The sequence below is a fragment of the Neoarius graeffei genome, chromosome 13, assembly GCF_027579695.1.
Source record: "Neoarius graeffei isolate fNeoGra1 chromosome 13, fNeoGra1.pri, whole genome shotgun sequence".
Lineage (NCBI taxonomy): Eukaryota > Metazoa > Chordata > Actinopteri > Siluriformes > Ariidae > Neoarius > Neoarius graeffei.
Window position 1 is genome coordinate 31,796,586 of NC_083581.1, and position 18,000 is coordinate 31,814,585.

Sequence of the window (18,000 nt, forward strand, 5' to 3'; positions counted from 1 at the left end):
CAGTGTTTATGTAGGCTTAAATTCTGTTACTGAAAGTGTGTTATGTTTACAGTGAAGCACTGTGTGCACTTTACATTATTTTTTACTTAATACAAGAAATTAATAGATGCCAACATTTTTGCCAAAATGGTATTTTATTTTCCATTGTTTGGCAGCTTCAGCATCATACTGTGAGATTCTGTTCAAATTGTTTTTTTTTCTTCTATGAAGCCTGAACCATTTATTTTATTAGTTTATAATTATTGTTTAATTTAGTTTTCAGGAGAGACTGCCTGCACACAGTACTAGTATTAATAGTTTTTTTCTTACATGAAAGCTGAGGCATTTATATTATATTTTAAGGTAACTTCATGTTGTGCTGTGAGGTTTTATGCACTTTAACATTTGAACCAACAGGAGCATTTGGATAAGTAAAGCCTATTTTTCTGCATTTTTGTAGTCCTGGTAATCTTTTATATTGGTAAAGTTGTTTATAGGACCATATCTCAGTGTCTTTGTTTTTTTAATCAATAGTTTTTCAGTAATAACTTAATATTTAACATATCACTCAATTTTAATCACAAAAAGAGAAAATCGCAACAATTTCTCGCAACTTTCACTTCCTCCCGCAATGTAATCGCAACAAAAACCTAAAAAACACCGCAACTTTCATCGCAATTTTTTGGAAAACCCCCCGCAACATCAGACATTTTAGCCTGCAACAATCACAAAAAAGGCCCGCGGAATCCTGGGGGGACTGAAAAAAGAAGGAAGTATGACCATGATTATTTAAAGTTTGGATTTTCATGGACTGGATCTGAAGATGCTCCACTGCCACAGTGTGTTGTCTGCCAAGAGGTGCTAGCTAAAGATGCTATGAGATGTTTAAAATGTGTAAAAAAAGATGTTTTAAAAAGAAAAGCACAGATGTTTAAAATGTGTAAAAAAAGATGTTTTAAAAAGCACAGATGTTTAAAATGTGTAAAAGAAAAAAATAAAAATGTGTACAACAACCATTTTTTTTAAAAATACGAATGGAACATTAAGTATAGCAACAACAAAAATTGTGAGGGGGGGCGCTGTTGTTTATTTGCTCTCTGAGGGGGGGGTGACTCTCCCACACTTTGAAAACCCCTGCTGTAGACATTTTGCAATAAAGGTAAAAATAACATTCATAGATTTATTTATTCATAACTTTGTAGCTAAAAAAGCAGCAACAGGGTTAAACAAAGCATTGGGAAAACAACACTTTACGCGTGCAGAAAAGCGTAAATTACCCTGTATCACGACAAAAGCCCAAATTCAGAAATACAGGGTGTAGCCCAAATTATGTAATTGAAAGGCCTGGATGCAATGCCCATACAGTAAATACAGCATATATACACATTATCAGTTACACTAGCCTCATCTCTTGCAAGCATCACCAAGCTGTGAGCAGCATCAGGGCTTTGTTCAAAATAGTGCTGTGAACTATATTTTCAAAATAGTAAGAAAGCACTTGTTCATGAATTGTCTTAGAAGCATTATTTAGTACTCATGAGCACATTTTGTTTCACAAGTGTAAAGACTCTAAAATAAAAAAAGAAGTTTGACCAATTATGCTTTTAACTTTTACTCTTAGTTTTTACATTTGTCAAAGAATGTATCAGAAATGTATTTTAAAAAAATTAGTCATTGAAAAACAAATACTCATTACAACTCTTGTTGAATTGCTGGAATTCTTAGCCTAAATATCTGCCAAAAAGTTCAAACAAACAAACTAAAATTTAAAATTTTTTTTTGAAACAAAAAACCTCACAACTTACAAAACCTTTCATTTGACCTTTCAGAAGAACCAAACAAAAGCTGCGATAATCAAAAGTAAATTTTCTTAAAATAAAACACCACTTGATATCGAATCAGTAGCCTTGGTGAACCACGAGGTGAAGTTTGTCTTTTTATCTGCTGATTATCTTCCGATACTGCGAAGTTAGAATGAGGTTTTTCTTATTTCGTTTCTAGTTCTGATTAGTTCCAAAGTTTATCAAGAAACAGAACAGGTAATCGAACTTGATCAGGATAAGTGCTAATTGGTTACAAAGTTTTGCTACTGTTACACTCATTCTTACATTATTATATTTGTTCTTGTGTACCTTTGATAATGTGCGATCAACTGTTCATATCATGAGATCACAATTCACCATTCTGGTGATTGTAATCCTTATGCGCATACGCATTGCGCTATTGCTACACTCATTCTTGTATGATAACACGAGATCAACTGTTCATATCGTGAGATCATGATTCACCATTCTGGTGATTGCAATGTTTACAGTGGGGCAAAAAAGTATTTAGTCAGCCACCAATTGTGCAAGTTCTCCCACTTAAAAAGATGAGAGAGGCCTGCAATTTTCATCATAGGTACACTTCAACTATGAGAGACAGAATGGGGGGAAAGAATCCAGGAAATCACATTGTAGGATTTTTAATGAATTAATTGGTAAATTCCTCGGTAAAATAAGTATTTGGTCACCTACAAACAAGCAAGATTTCTGGCTCTCACAGACCTGTAACAACTTCTTTAAGAGGCTCCACTGTCCTCCACTTGTTACCTGTATTAATGGCACCTGTTTGAACTCGTTATCAGTATAAAAGACACCTGTCCACAACCTCAAACAGTCACACTCCAAACTCCACTATGGCCAAGACCAAAGAGTTGTCAAAGGACACCAGAAACAAAATTGTAGACCTGCACCAGGCTGGGAAGACTGAATCTGCAATAGGTAAGCAGCTTGGTGTGAATAAATCAACTGTGGGAGCAATTATTAGAAAATGGAAGACATACAAGACCACTGGTAATCTCCCTCGATCTGGGGCTCCACGCAAGATCTCACCCCGTGGGGTCAAAATGATCACAAGAACGGTGAGCAAAAATCCCAGAACCACATGGGGGGACCTAGTGAATGACCTGCAGAGAGCTGGGACCAAAGTAACAAAGGCTACCATCAGTAACACACTACGCCGCCAGGGACTCAAATCCTGCAGTGTCAGACGTGTCTCCCTGCTTAAGCCAGTACATGTCCAGGCCCGTCTGAAGTTTGCTAGAGAGCATTTGGATGATCCAGAAGAGGACTGGGAGAATGTCATATGGTCAGATGAAACCAAAATAGAACTTTTTGGTAAAAACTCAACTTGTTGTGTTTGAAGGAGAAAGAATGCTGAGTTGCATCCAAAGAACACCATACCTACTGTGAAGCATGGGGGTGGAAACATCATGCTTTGGGGCTGTTTTTCTGCAAAGGGACCAGGGCGACTGATCCGTGTAAAGGAAAGAATGAATGGGGCCATGTATCGTGAGATTTTGAGTGAAAACCTCCTTCCATCAGCAAGGGCATTGAAGATGAAACGTGGCTGGGTCTTTCAGCATGACAATGATCCCAAACACACCGCCTGGGCAACAAAGGAGTGGCTTCGTAAGAAGCATTTCAAGGTCCTGGAGTGGCCTAGCCAGTCTCCAGATCTCAACCCCATAGAAAGTCTTTGGAGGGAGTTGAAAGTCTGTGTCGCCCAGCGACAGCCCCAAAACATTACTGCTCTAGAGGAGATCTGCATGGAGGAATGGGCCAAAATACCAGCAACAGTGTGTGAAAACCTTGTGAAGACTTAAAGAAAATGTTTGACCTCTGTCATTGCCAACAAAGGGTAGATAAAGTATTGAGATGAACTTTTGTTATTGACCAAATACTTATTTTCCACCATAATTTGCAAATAAATTCTTTAAAAATCAGACAGACAATGTGATTTTCTGGATTTTTTTTCTCATTTTGTCTCTCATAGTTGAGGTATACCTATGATGAAAATTACAGGCCTCTCATCTTTTTAAGTGGGAGAACTTGCACAATTGGTGACTGACTAAATACTTTTTTGCCCCACTGTATGTGCATGCACTATTGTAATCCTTATGCGTATGTGCAATTGTTACACTCTTACAGCACGAGGACAGTGGCTACCGCCTCTATGAGGCTGTAGCCACAAAAATGCAAATGTACAAGTTTTATTTTGTTGGCAATTAATTTTATTCATGTTCATTATAATTATTTATTAATTCTTATAGTATTTCTGTAAAACTTCCTGTATATTACATTGATTAACATGATTTTATTTACTTGTAATAAATTTATTATTAGTAGCCAGCATGTGTCATAGGATTTGAATACCCATTTAAGAGTAGTACAGCATCAGTATTGTTAAAGTTCTAACAGAAAGTGTCTGTATTGTATCGCGTGGAAAAAGTTTGGTATCGCTCATCCCTACTCTGCACCTTGGCTAGGTCTCCACCTGGAACCACAGTGGGGGGCTGGTAGTTGATGCCCACCTTGAACCAAGTGGGGCACCAGTTTTAATTTCCACTTTTTGTTCTCACACTAGTACTCCTCTCCTCCTTCTTCCTCTCCCTCACCTTCAATGGAATCAGCACCATCCTCCTCATAATCCTTTTCCAGGGCAGCCATGTCCTCTCTGGCCTTAGAGAACTCCTCCTCCTCCTCCATATTCTCACCAACATACCAGTGCACAAAAGCATGTTTGGCGTACATCAGATCAAATTTGTGATCAAGACAAGCCCAGGCCTCAGCAATAGCTGTGGTGTTGCTCAGCATGCACAGAGCCCTCTGCACCTTGGCCAGGTCTCCACCTGGAACCACAGTGGGGGGCTGGTAGTTGACGTCCACCTTGAACCCAGTGGGACACCAGTTTTAATTTCCACTTTTTGTTCTCACACTAGTACTCCTCTCCTTCTTCCTCTCCCTCACCTTCAATGGAATCAGCACCAACCTCCTCATAATCCTTCTCCAGAGCAGCCATGTCCTCTCTGGCCTCAGAGAACTCACCCTCCTCCATACCCTCACCAACATACCAGTGCACAAATGCACGCTTGGCATACATCAGATCAAATTTGTGATCAAGACGAGCCCAGGCCTCAGCAATTGCCGTGGTGTTGCTCAGCATGCACACAGCCCTCTGCACCTTGGCCAGGTCTCCACCTGGGACCACAGTGGGGGACTGGTAGTTGATGCCCACCTTGAACCCAGTAGGACACCAGTCCACAAACTGGATGGTGCGCTTGGTCTTGATGGTAGCAATAGCAGCATTCACATCTTTAGGCACCACATCACCACGGTAAAGCATGCAGCAGGCCATGTACTTGCCGTGACGTGGGTCACATTTCACCATCTGATTGGCTGGCTCAAAGCAGGCATTTGTGATTTCAGCCACAGAGAGCTGCTCATGGTAAGCCTTCTCTGCAGAGATCACGGGAGCATAGGTGACCAATGGGAAATGAATACGGGGATAGGGCACCAAGTTGGTCTGGAATTCAGCAAGATCGACATTGAGGGCACCATCAAAACGCAAAGAGGCAGTGATGGAGGACACAATTTGCCCAATCAGCCTATTCAGGTTAGAGTAAGTAGGACGCTCAATATCAAGGTTCCTACGGCAAATGTCATAGATGGCCTCGTTGTCCACCATGAAGGCACAGTCAGAGTGCTCTAAGGTGGTGTGAGTGGTCAGGACAGAGTTGTAGGGCTCCACCACAGCAGTAGACACCTGGGGAGCTGGGTAGATGGAGAACTCCAGCTTGGACTTCTTACCGTAGTCAACAGACAGGCGCTCCATCAGCAGGGAGGTGAAACCAGAACCAGTTCCACCACCAAAGCTGTGGAAGACCAGGATACCCTGGAGACCTGTGCACTGGTCAGCCTGTAAGGAATCATAAGAAATTACAAATAACATAAATGTATTCGTATTAGAAAGTTAGACAGTTTGCTGATACTCACCAGTTTGCGTATCCTATCCAACACCAAATCAATAATTTCCTTGCCAATTGTGTAGTGACCACGAGCGTAGTTGTTTGCAGCATCCTCCTTCCCTGTGATGAGCTGCTCAGGGTGGAACAGTTGGCGGTATGTTCCAGTGCGGACCTCATCTAAAGGAAAAGCCCAAAATATGGGGAAACTGAACAGTCAAATACGCTAAACATTAATGAATTTAAAAAAAAAGGGGAAGGGGATTCTCAGCACCAAAAGATCTTAATCTGACCTATGACCGTGGGCTCCAGATCTACAAACACAGCCCTGGGGACATGCTTTCCAGCTCCAGTCTCACTGAAGAAAGTGTTGAAGGAATCATCTCCACCCCCGATGGTTTTGTCACTGGGCATCTGGCCGTCTGGCTGGATACCATGCTCAAGACAGTAGAGCTCCCAGCAGGCATTTCCAATCTGGACACCTGCCTGACCTACGTGGATCGATATACACTCGCGCTGTGGGAAGAAAGCACAATGTATACTTACTCAAACAGTGCAGTCATACATGTGCTACATCATGAAGCTGTATTTTACATAGTTTAAAAAAAAGAAAAACAAAGTCAACTTATAGCTAAGCGAAATACCGTTGGCACATATACTGAGAAACACAAACTCTGTTTAGACCCTTTTTACCCAAAACATTGACTTCTCATTCATGAATTTCTACAACATACATGTAAATATGATGTAACATTACTAATTATTAATTTACCTGATATAAAATGGTCACTGCAGACTCGTGTAGAGTGTTTTCACCGCCGTCACCAAAACACGAAAGTCCTGGATGTGCGCCATATTAGAGGCATTGATTTCCGTAAACAAACAATGCTTGCATTTCACACAGGAAAAAAAAATTGCAATTTTCGTAATGGCATCGGCCAAAGAAACTTGCAATAAGAAGACAGAAGCTGCTAGAAAGTATGCAGAAGGCTTAGAGCCCGCTATCTGGAGAAACTGCAGTTAATCGACGGCCTGGAACCATACAAAATGGAAGAGGAACTGAGTGAAGACAATGCATTGCTGCCGGCTGTGACATACCCAGACATCATCAACTACTTAATTTTTTCGCCAAGTCCATACACTGCTGAAGATCTGAAGTGTTTCAAGGGACTAGAAGCCTATGACCAGATGTGCTGTGGCTGGGTCAGGAAACGAAATGCACGGAAATTTGGTGACAAATGTCTGGTGAAAGCAAAGGTGTGTACTGTGTACATTACATGCACAGTGATATACTGTAGATCATGAATGCACATCCCCTGTGGGCCTACCTCAGCTGACAGCAGATGGCTGATTGTGATTTTTAACTTTAGCTTATTCTCAAGAGAACATACAGAAGCACCATCACGGCTAGACAGTAGAAATATAGTGTCATATTTGTTTTTAAGACACTGATCAAAACTTAAAAAAACCTCATACCTGATAAAGTGAACTGAACACACTCTTATGTTGTCCGGATTTTTGTAGGTCAGATCCTGGTTTAGTTTAGCAAATCAGAGACAATGACGCTCCTCTGACAATTTTCTGGTTTCCTCCCCCTGATTTTCAATTATTTTAGATAATCAGTAGAAATGCAGATGTTTCTCACAATCTGAGCGATTGCGGCAACCCAAAACTCTGCAGTAATTCACCAGTATTTGGTTAGTTTATCGAAAAGTTAACGAAGATTGCTTTGCTGTGTCCAATGCCGCAAATCTGGCCGACTTCCGGTTTGATGACGTCACGTGAAAACACTATAAGGTTAACATTTTTCGAGTAAACGTCACTCAAGAGGGTTTTTTGACGTCACCACGTTTCTCGCATTTTTTTTTTTTTTAATTATCTTTCGGCAGGAATGGAAAGTAAGCAGTAAAACCTTTGTTTATCCCTGTTAGATCGATTTGAGCATCCGTAAACCGCACAGAAATTGACCACATTTCCAAGTTAAACAATCCTTGACGACGGTGGTCAAGGAAAGTGAAACCAGTCTATTAAATCCATGTGAAAAAAATATAATAAAATAAACATAACGAGTTTCTTCACACACAACTGAAAAACGACAGCACTCACCATTTTTCTGAAGAAATGGGACGAGAGTTAAAAACACTGAAAGTTCACAGTATAGGCAGTATAAATCGCTCAGTATACAAGCCAACGCGAACTGAACAGTAAGGGGCGGAGCGTACCCTTTACGACGTCAGGTCGTAACTCAAGCAGCCAATCAGAGCCGTCTTTAGCTGCAACGTGGGTCCAAAGTCACTGTTAGCTTTCAGAATCAGAATCAGAACCACCAAAACCAAATTTCAGCCCCCCCAGGATTTCGCGGGCCTTTTTTGTGATTGTTGTGGGGGGTTTTCCAAAAAATTGCGATGAAAGTTGCGGTGTTTTTTTTTTTTTAGGTTTTTGTTGCGATTACATTGCGGGAGGAAGTGAAAGTTGCCAGGAATTGTTGCGATTTTCTCTTTTTGCGATTAAAATTGAGTGATATGTTAAATATTAAGTTATTACTGAAAAACTATTGATTAAAAAAAAACAAAGACACTGAGAAATGGTCCTATAAACAACTTTACCAATATAAAAGATTACCAGGACTACAAAAATGCAGAAAAATAGGCTTTACTTATCCAAATGCACCTGTTGGTTCAAAAGTTAAAGTGAATAGAACCTCACAGCACAACATGAAGTTACCTTAAAATATAATATAAATGCCTCAGCTTTCATGTAAGAAAAAAACTATTAATACTAGTACTGTGTGCAGGCAGTCTCTCCTGAAGACTAAATTAAACAATAATTATAAACTAATAAAATAAATGGCTCAGGCTTCATAGAAGAAAAAAAAACAATTTGAACAGAATCTCACAGTATGATGCTGAAGCTGCATCATACTGTGATGCAGCTTCAGCAACATTGCGATGTTGCGATTTGCAACTTCAACGCAAATTCAACCAATACCCGCGAATTCAGGGCGGTGTTGCAATTATATCCAATCACCGCAACTTTCCCGCAAATTTGAGGTGATTGGATATAATTGCAACACCGCCCTGAATTAGCAGGGATTGGTTGAATTTGCGTTGAAGTTGCAAATCGCAACATCACGAAATCCTGGAGGGTCTGAAATTTATTGCCAAGTCTGTTCTCACATAGAAGGAATTTGCTTTGGTAGCTGGTGATTGAACAGTTAAGATAAAATATTTAAAAATAGACAAACATAGTAATATAAGTAGAATAAAAAATAAGCTTTCAGGAAGGGAGATAAATTACGCCTAACCCATCCGGATATTGAAACGGATGGGTTCCGTCCGTCCGGTCACGTTTTTGTTTCCGGGCCATATCTTTAAAACTACTGAAGATATCTTCATGAAACTTTATATACATAGCAAGCAACATGTGAACTGGTGCCTTTTCCTATTTTGGATTTTTGGGGAAAAAAAATATTTTTCACAATTTTTTTTAGCATAAAAATAGATTTTGGCTTAGTTTCTAAGCGCAATGTTCGTTTCCGGAGCATATATCCAAAACTATTCATGATACAGATTTGAAACTTTGGTATACATGTTATTAAAACATACAGTGGTGCTTGAAAGTTTGTGAACCCTTTAGAATTTTCTATATTTCTGCATAAATATGACCTAAAACATCATCAGATTTTCACACAAGTCCTAAAAGTCGATAAAGAGAACCCAGTTAAACAAATGAGACAAAAATATTATACCTGGTCATTTATTTATTGAGGAAATTGATCCAATATTACATATCTGTGAGTGGCAAAAGTATGTGAATCTTTGCTTTCAGTATCTGGTGTGACCCCCTTGTGCAGCAACAACTGCAACTAAATGTTTGCGGTAACTGTTGATCAGTCCTTCACACCGGCTTGGAGGAATTTTAGCCCATTCCTCCGTACAGAACAGCTTCAACTCTGGGATGTTGGTGGGTTTCCTCACATGAACTGCTCACTTCACGTCCTTCCACAACATTTCGATTGGATTAAGGTTCGGACTTTGACTTGGCCATTCCAAAACATTAACTTTATTCTTCTTTAACCATTCTTTGGTGGAAAGACTTGTGTGTTTAGGGTCGTTGTCTTGCTACATGACCCACCTTCTCTTGAGAGTCAGTTCATGGACAGAGGTCCTGACATTTTCCTTTAGAATTTGCTGCTATAATTCAGAATTCATTGTTCCATCAATGATGGCAAGTCGTCCTGGCCCAGATACAGCAAAACAGGCCCAAACCATGATACTACCACCACCATGTTTCACAGATGGGATAAGGTTCTCATGCTGGAATGCAGTGTTTTCCTTTCTCCAAACATAACGCTTCACATTTAAACCAAAAAGTTCTATTTTGGTCTCATCTGTCCACAAAACATTTTTCCAATAGCCTTCTGGCTTGTCCACGTGATCTTTAGCAAACTACAGACGAGCAGCAATGTTCTTTTTGGAGAGCAGTGGCTTTCTCCTTGCAACCCTGCCATGCACACCATTGTTGTTCAGTGTTCTCCTGATGGTGGACTCATGAATGTTAACATTAGCCAATGTGAGAGAGGCCTTCAGTTGCTTAGAAGTTACCCTGGGGTCCTTTGTGACCTTGCCAACTATTACAAGCCTTGCTCTTGAAGTGATCTTTGTTGGTCGACCACTCCTGGGGAGGGTATCAATGGTCTTGAATTTCCTCCATTTGTACACAATCTGTCTGACTGTGGATTGGTGGAGTCCAAACTCTTTAGAGATGGTTTTGTAACATTTTCCAGCCTGATGAGCATCAACAATGCTTTTTCTCAGGTCCTCAGAAATCTCCTTTGTTTGTGCCATGATACACTTCCATAAACATGTTGTGAAGATCAGACTTTGATAGATCCCTGTTCTTTAAATAAAACAAGGTGCCCACTCACACTTGATTGTCATCCCATTGATTGAAAACACCTGACTCTAATTTCACCTTCAAATTAACTGCTAATCCTAGAGGTTCACATACTTTTGCCACTCACAAATATGTAATATTGGAACATTTTCCTCAATAAATAAATGACCAAGTATAATATTTTTGTCTCATTTGTTTAACTGGATTCTCTTTATCTACTTTTAGGACTTGTGTGAAAATCTGATGATGTTTTAGGTCATATTTATGTAGAAGGGCGGCACAGTGGTGTAGTGGTTAGCGTTGTCGCCTCACAGCAAGAAGGTCCTGGGTTCGAGCCCTGGGGCCGGCGAGGGCCTTTCTGTGTGGAGTTTGCATGTTGTCCGCGTGGGTTTCCTCCGGGTGCTCCGGTTTCCCCCACAGTCCAAAGACATGCAGGTTAGGTTAACTGGTGACTCTAAATTGACCGTAGGTGTGAATGTGAGTGTGAATGGTTGTCTGTGTCTATGTGTCAGCCCTGTGATGACCTGGCGACTTGTCCAGGGTGTACCCCGCCTTTCGCCCATAGTCAGCTGGGATAGGCTCCAGCTTGCCTGCGACCCTGTAGAAGGATAAAGCGGCTAGAGATAATGAGATGAGATGAGATTTATGTAGAAATATAGAAAATTCTAGAGGGTCCACAAACTTTCAAGCACCACTGTATGCACACTCCAGATTTCTGTTTTTTTTTTTTTAATCTTAATGATTGTTTGTGTCACAATTTGAAAATAAATTAACTTTTAAAGTGGTGCTAACCCCCAAACAATCCATTTTAATTCAGGTTGTAATGCAACAAAACAGGACAAACACTAAGGGGGATGAATACTTTAGCAAGACACTGTATAAGAAACTAAACCAACTACTTTTTTGTGATATAAAGTGCGATATTTGTTTGACAAATTATTGGCTAATTGAAAGATGTCAGGCCCTAGTTGGGCTGAAATCCAATTTAAAGTATCATATTTTGCTCAATAAAACACCTACACAACATTTAATTCAGTAATGTAACCTTGGTTCAAAATTCTAACATGTGACCGTGTTAATACCTGTGCTATGACATTGCTCTGCTGAATCCCCTTCAACACTCTGTTGCTCAGGAAGATGGTTTTGATCCCCGTTTGCTTTTTGGTGTATGTGTCTCTTGTTGTGCATCCCTTTTGCATATTTTTGTTGTATCTACAAAGATAATTTTATAAAGGTTATGTTAATAAAAGTGATACTAAAATATGTGATAATAAAATAATTTATTTTAAAATAGTAAACACTAATGGAATAATTTTAAGTCTAGGAAAACTGGGGGAAGTAGCAGCCTATAACTTGTTAAATATCAATTGTTAATTATTAGAATTAGGGGCCAACCTATCTAGCTTTTTTGTGCTGTGCTGTTGTCTGTTTTAATGTATGGGAACACTGAAGGAACAAAATCAGGGCTGGAACTGTCCAATCATGACCTTCCTGTAACGAAAAAGGAAAATTAACATCTCAAGTCAAACCACTGGCTGACTTACGTTAAAGATCAGTATATGCAGACTTAACACAAAATAGGCCTACATAATAGTAAGTCTAAGATTTATATCCCAAAATTAGCTATATAAATCATAGAGAAGTCCAGAGAAAAGTTCAGTGAATGATCACTACTTTGAAGCATGTTTGGCCAGTAATATTAACATTAGGGCCATGGCCCTATAATATTCCCCTAATATTGCCTACAAAAGTTTCAGCCCATATTATTCCTATAACAAGAAGACAGAGTCATCTATATCCCCCACCCTATATACCAACTATATACCAAGTTTCAAGATATTATTTGTCACATTTTTCAAGTTCTGCTGCAGGAAACCAACCCTACCTCTTTACACTGACCTCAGCAGCCAATGGCAAAGCCCACCGGACCTTTGGTCCAGCTAAGCTAAAAATTAAAATTTCTCACATTTCTTAGTATCAAAAGGCACATATACATGTTAGGACTGGGACTGTTTTGGCCTCTAGAGGCCACTGTTATTTCCTTTTCTTGTCATGTTTGTTTTGGCCTCTAGAGGCCGCCACTGTTTCTGTGTTTTATGTTTGTTATTTTCCATGTGTCTTGTGCCCCGCCTAGTCCTCATTAGTGTCACCTGTGTCCTATTTTAGTTTGTGTATTTATACCCCTGAGTTCAGTCCTCTTGTCACGGAGTCTTTGTGCTGTTATGTTTAGCTCCAGTTACCTCTGTTCCATGTTCCTTCCCTTTGTCTCTTTGGTTTTGCACTTTGCTTTTCTTTTTGGACTTTGTGTTTACTGTTTTTTGGATCTTCTGAGCGTTGGTATTTTGCCTTTTCTTTTTTAGTTTTTTGGCTTTTGTATTTGACTTTGACCTTTTGGATATTTTATTTTTCCCTTCATCTTCTGAGCGTTTTTTGGATTATATATTTTTTGGACTGTAAATATTGTAAATAAACTTTTTGATACTTTTCTACTTCCGCCTCACGCCTCTACACTTGAGTCATCCCCCTGGTGGCCTAGTGGGGGTTTGCTGGATTATCACACCAGCAAACCAGGTTTGAATCCCAGCAAAACCCTAACAATACATTACTTAATCAACACATATACCAACATCCAAGACCATACCACTCATATAAGTTCTGCTCCAGAAACAAAACCTAACCTGACAGACTGAATCTGAAATTGTTTCCATGGAAACATGAAAAATTCAAATTTCTTAGTATGAAAAGGCATATCTACATCATCTGGTATACAGTGGTGCTTGAAAGTTTGTGAACCCTCTAGAATTTTCTATATTTCTGCATAAATATGACGTAAAACATCATCAGATTTTCACACAAGTCCTAAAAGTAGATAAAGAGAATCCAGTTAAACAAATGAGACAAAAATATTACACTTGGTCATTTATTTATTGAGGAAAATGTTCCAATATTACATATTTGTGAGTGGCAAAAGTATGTGAACCTCTAGGATTAGCAGTTAATTTGAAGGTGAAATTAGAGTCAGGTGTTTTCAATCAATGGGATGACAATCAAGTGTGAGTGGGCACCTTGTTTTATTTAAAGAACAGGCATCTATCAAAGTCTGATCTTCACAACACGTTTATGGAAGTGTATCATGGCACAAACAAAGGAGATTTCTGAGGACCTCAGAAAAAGCGTTGTTGATGCTCATCAGGCTGGAAAAGGTTACAAAACCATCTCTAAAGAGTTTGGACTCCACCAATCCACAGTCAGACAGATTGTGTACAAATGGAGGAAATTCAAGACCATTGATACCCTCCCCAGGAGTGGTCGACCAACAAAGATCACTTCAAGAGCAAGGCTTGTAATAGTCGGCAAGGTCACAAAGGACCCTAGGATAACTTCTAAGCAACTGAAGGCCTCTCTCACATTGGCTAATGTTAACATTCATGAGTCCACCATCAGGAGAACACTGAACAACAATGGTGTGCATGGCAGGGTTGCAAGGAGAAAGCCACTGCTCTCCAAAAAGAACATTGCTGCTCGTCTGTAGTTTGCTAAAGATCACGTGGACAAGCCAGAAGGCTATTGGAAAAATGTTTTGTGGACAGATGAGACCAAAATAGAACTTTTTGGTTTAAATGAGAAGCATTATGTTTGGAGAAAGGAAAACACTGCATTCCAGCATGAGAACCTTATCCCATCTGTGAAACATGGTGGTGGTAGTATCATGGTTTGGGCCTGTTTTGCTGTATCTGGGCCAGGACGACTTGCCATCATTGCTGGAACAATGAATTCTGAATTATAGCAGCAAATTCTAAAGGAAAATGTCAGGACCTCTGTCCATGAACTGACTCTCAAGAGAAGGTGGGTCATGTAGCAAGACAACGACCCTAAGCACACAAGTCGTTCCACCAAAGAATGGTTAAAGAAGAATAAAGTTAATGTTTTGGAATGGCCAAGTCAAAGTCCGAACCTTAATCCAATCGAAATGTTGTGGAAGGACGTGAAGCGAGCAGTTCATGTGAGGAAACCCACCAACATCCCAGAGTTGAAGCTGTTCTGTACGGAGGAATGGGCTAAAATTCCTCCAAGCTGGTGTGCAGGACTGATCAACAGTTACCGCAAACATTTAGTTGCAGTTATTGCTGCACAAGGGGGTCACACCAGATACTGAAAGCAAAGATTCACATACTTTTGCCACTCACAGATATGTAATATTGGATTATTTTCCTCAATAAATAAATGACCAGGTATAATATTTTTGTCTCATTTGTTTAACTGGGTTCTCTTTATTGACTTTTAGGACTTGTGTGAAAATCTGATGATGTTTTAGGTCATATTTATGCAGAAATATAGAAAATTCTAAAGGGTTCACAAACTTTCAAGCACCACTGTAGGTATTCACCCTGCAAAGTCAATCCTTTGTAGAGCCACCTTTTGCTGCAATTACAGCTGCAAGTCTCTTGGGGCATGTTTCTATTAGCTTGGCACATCTAGCCACTGGGATTTTTGGCCATTCCTGAAGGCAAAATTGTTCCAACTCCCTCCCCTTTCATATGAAACCCCTAAATAAGAGCTGGTCCAACCAATTAACTTCATAAGTCACATAACTAGTTGATTATGATCCACCTGTGTGCAATCAAAGTGTCAAATGACATCTGTATAAATCAACCTGTTCTGGAAGGACCCTGACTCTGCAACACTACTAAGCAAGCAACAGGAAAACAAAGGAATAGTCCAAACAGGTCAGAGACAAAGTTGTGGAGACGTATAAAGCAGTGTTGGGTTATAAAAAAAAAATCCCAAACTTTGAATATCCCACGGAGCAATATTAAATTCCTTATAGCAAAATGGAAAGAATATGGCAGCACTACAAACCTGAGAAGAGAAGGCCGCCCATCAAAACTCGCAGACTAGGCAAGGTGGGCATTAATCAGAGATGCAACAAAGACACCAAATATGCAAAGATCCACAGGGGAGCTTGGAATATCTGTCCATAGGACAACTTTATTCAGCATCATCAAGTTTGCTAATGACACCACTATGGTCATATCGGGATGAGGTGGAGCAGTTGTCAGAGTGGTGTACAGATAACAACCTGGTCTTAAACACCACCAAGACTAAGGAGCTGATCATAGACTTTAGAGAAGGAAGAAAACAGACATTCTGCCCCTGTTCATTGGTGGTAACTGTGTGGAGAGGGTCTCAGAATTCCGGTTTCTGGGGGTCCACATTCAGGACGACCTGACCTGGAGCGTCAACACCACAACTGTCATCAAGAAGGCATAGCAGAGACTGTACTTCCTTAGAGGACTCAGGAGCTATCATCTTTCACAAAAACTGCTGGTGTCCTTCTACCATTGCTCCATTGAGAGCATATTGACTTACTGTTTCTGTGTGTGGTTCTTCAGCTGCACAGCAGGAGGCAGGAAAGCACTCCAGAGGGTCATCACTATGGCCCAGAAGATCATTGGCTGCCCTCTCTCCTCCCTGGAGGATCAGTACAGTTCCCGCAGTGTAAAAAAGCACAAGATATTCTCAGGGACCCATCTCACCCCAGACACTCTGTGTTTGAGCTGCTGCTCTCAGGCAGAAGTTTCAGGACACGAACAGCTAGAACAAACAGGCTTAGGAACAGTTTTATGCCAGCACCATAAGGGCATTAAATAAAGCAAACTTGTACATTCACTAACATGATACAATACGGGATTGTGCAATGCCCTCCACACCACAGGATGTGAATGTTTGCGAGTGGTGATTGTTGTTTTATATACATTGAGTGCAGAATTATTAGGCAAGTGAGTATTTTGACCACAACATCCTTTTAATGCATGTTGTCCCACTCCAAGCTGTTTAGGCTTGAAAGCCTACTACCAATTAAGTATATCAGGTGCTGTGCATCTGTGTAATGAGAGGGGGTGTGGTCTAATGACATCAACACCCTATATCAGGTGTGCATAATTATTAGGCAACCTCTTTTCCTCTGGCAAAATGGGTCAGAAGAGAGATCTGACAGACTTTGAAAAGTCTAAAATTGTGAGATGTCTTGCAGACGGATGCAGCACTCTTGAAATTGCGAAGATGTTGAAACGTGATCACCGAACAATCAAGCGTTTCATTGCAAATAGTCAACAGGGTCGAAAGAAGCGTGTGGAAAAAAAAGGCGCAAAATAACTGCACATGATCTGCGGAAAATCAAGCGTGAAGCTAACAAGCAGCCATTAGCATCCAGTTCTGCCATATTCCAGAGTTGCAACATTCCTGGAGTGTCAAAGAGTACAAGGTGTGCAATACTGAGGGACATGGCCAAGGTAAGGAAGGCTGAAAAATGACCACCACCGAGTAAGGCACACAAGATAAAACGTCAAGACTGGGCCAAGAAATATCTTAAGACTGATTTTTCTAAGGTGCTGTGGTCTGATGAGATGAGAGTGACTCTTGATGGGCCAGATGAATGGGCCTGTGGCTGGATCAGTAATGGGCACAGAGCTCCACTCCGACTCGGACGCCAGCAAGGTGGAGGTGGAGTACTGCTATGGGCTGGTATCATCAAAGACGAGCTTGTTGGACCTTTTCGAGTTGAGGATGGACTCAAACTCAACTCCCAGACCTACTGCCAGTTCCTGGAAGAAACCTTCTTCAAGCAGTGGTATAGGAAAAAGTCAGCATCTTTCAAGAAGAACATGATTTTCATGCAGGATAACGCTCCATCTCATGCGTCCAAATACTCCACTGCGTGGCTAGCCAGTAAAGGTCTGAAAGATGAAAAAATAATGACATGGCCCCCTTGTTCACCTGACCTAAACCCCATAGAGAACCTGTGGTCCATTATAAAACGTGAGGTCTACAAAGAGGGAAAACAGTACACCTCTCTGAACAGCGTCTGGGAGGCCGTGGTTGCTGCTGCACACAATGTTGGTCGTGAACAGATAAAGAAATTGACGGAATCTATGGATGGAAGGCTTTTGAGTGTCCTCATGAAGAAGGGTGGCTATATTGGTCACTGATTTGTTTTTGTTTTGTGTTTGAATGTCAGATATGTTTATTTGCAAATCTGGAGTTGTCATATCAGTGTACCTGGTGAAAATAAATAAGTGAAATGGCTACATATTTGGTTTTTAATAAGTTGCCTAATAATTCTGCACAGTGAAAGTTACCTGAACACATACATATTCTCCTAAAATGGCCAAAACTAAAAACGCCCCACTCTAACTTCCATACATATTCAGCTTTGATATTTATGAGACTTTTTGGTTGATTGAGAACATAGTTGTTGTTCAATAATAAAACTAATCCTCAAAAATACAACTTGCCTAATAATTCTGCACTCAGTGTAGCTTTCTAAATTATTTATTGAT

General features: G+C 40.3%; 1 protein-coding gene across 1 annotated transcript; it reads right to left on the reverse strand.

Annotated features, from left to right (window-relative positions):
* Nucleotides 1–4,382: 4,382 nt before the first annotated feature.
* Nucleotides 4,383–6,235, reverse strand: LOC132896582 (tubulin alpha-1 chain-like). The gene is made up of 4 exons (XM_060937523.1): nt 6,058–6,235; nt 5,796–5,944; nt 4,769–5,718; nt 4,383–4,494 (listed from the first exon to the last, which is right to left on the reverse strand). Exons 1-4 carry the CDS (start codon nt 6,176–6,178, stop codon nt 4,383–4,385), a joined length of 1,332 nt encoding a protein of 443 aa, XP_060793506.1. The 5' UTR covers nt 6,179–6,235.
* Nucleotides 6,236–18,000: the final 11,765 nt, after the last annotated feature.

What these genes read in the sequence shown, in the direction of transcription:
- LOC132896582 (XM_060937523.1), bottom strand. Translation starts at nt 6,178, where the DNA reads ATGCCCAGTGACAAAACCATCGGGGGTGGAGATGATTCCTTCAACACT. An exon ending in TCTGGAGCCCACGGTCATAG is followed by an intron (nt 5,945 to 6,057) that starts GTCAGATTAAGA and finishes CTTTTCCTTTAG; the next exon opens with ATGAGGTCCGCACTGGAACA. An exon ending in TGGATAGGATACGCAAACTG is followed by an intron (nt 5,719 to 5,795) that starts GTGAGTATCAGC and finishes GATTCCTTACAG; the next exon opens with GCTGACCAGTGCACAGGTCT.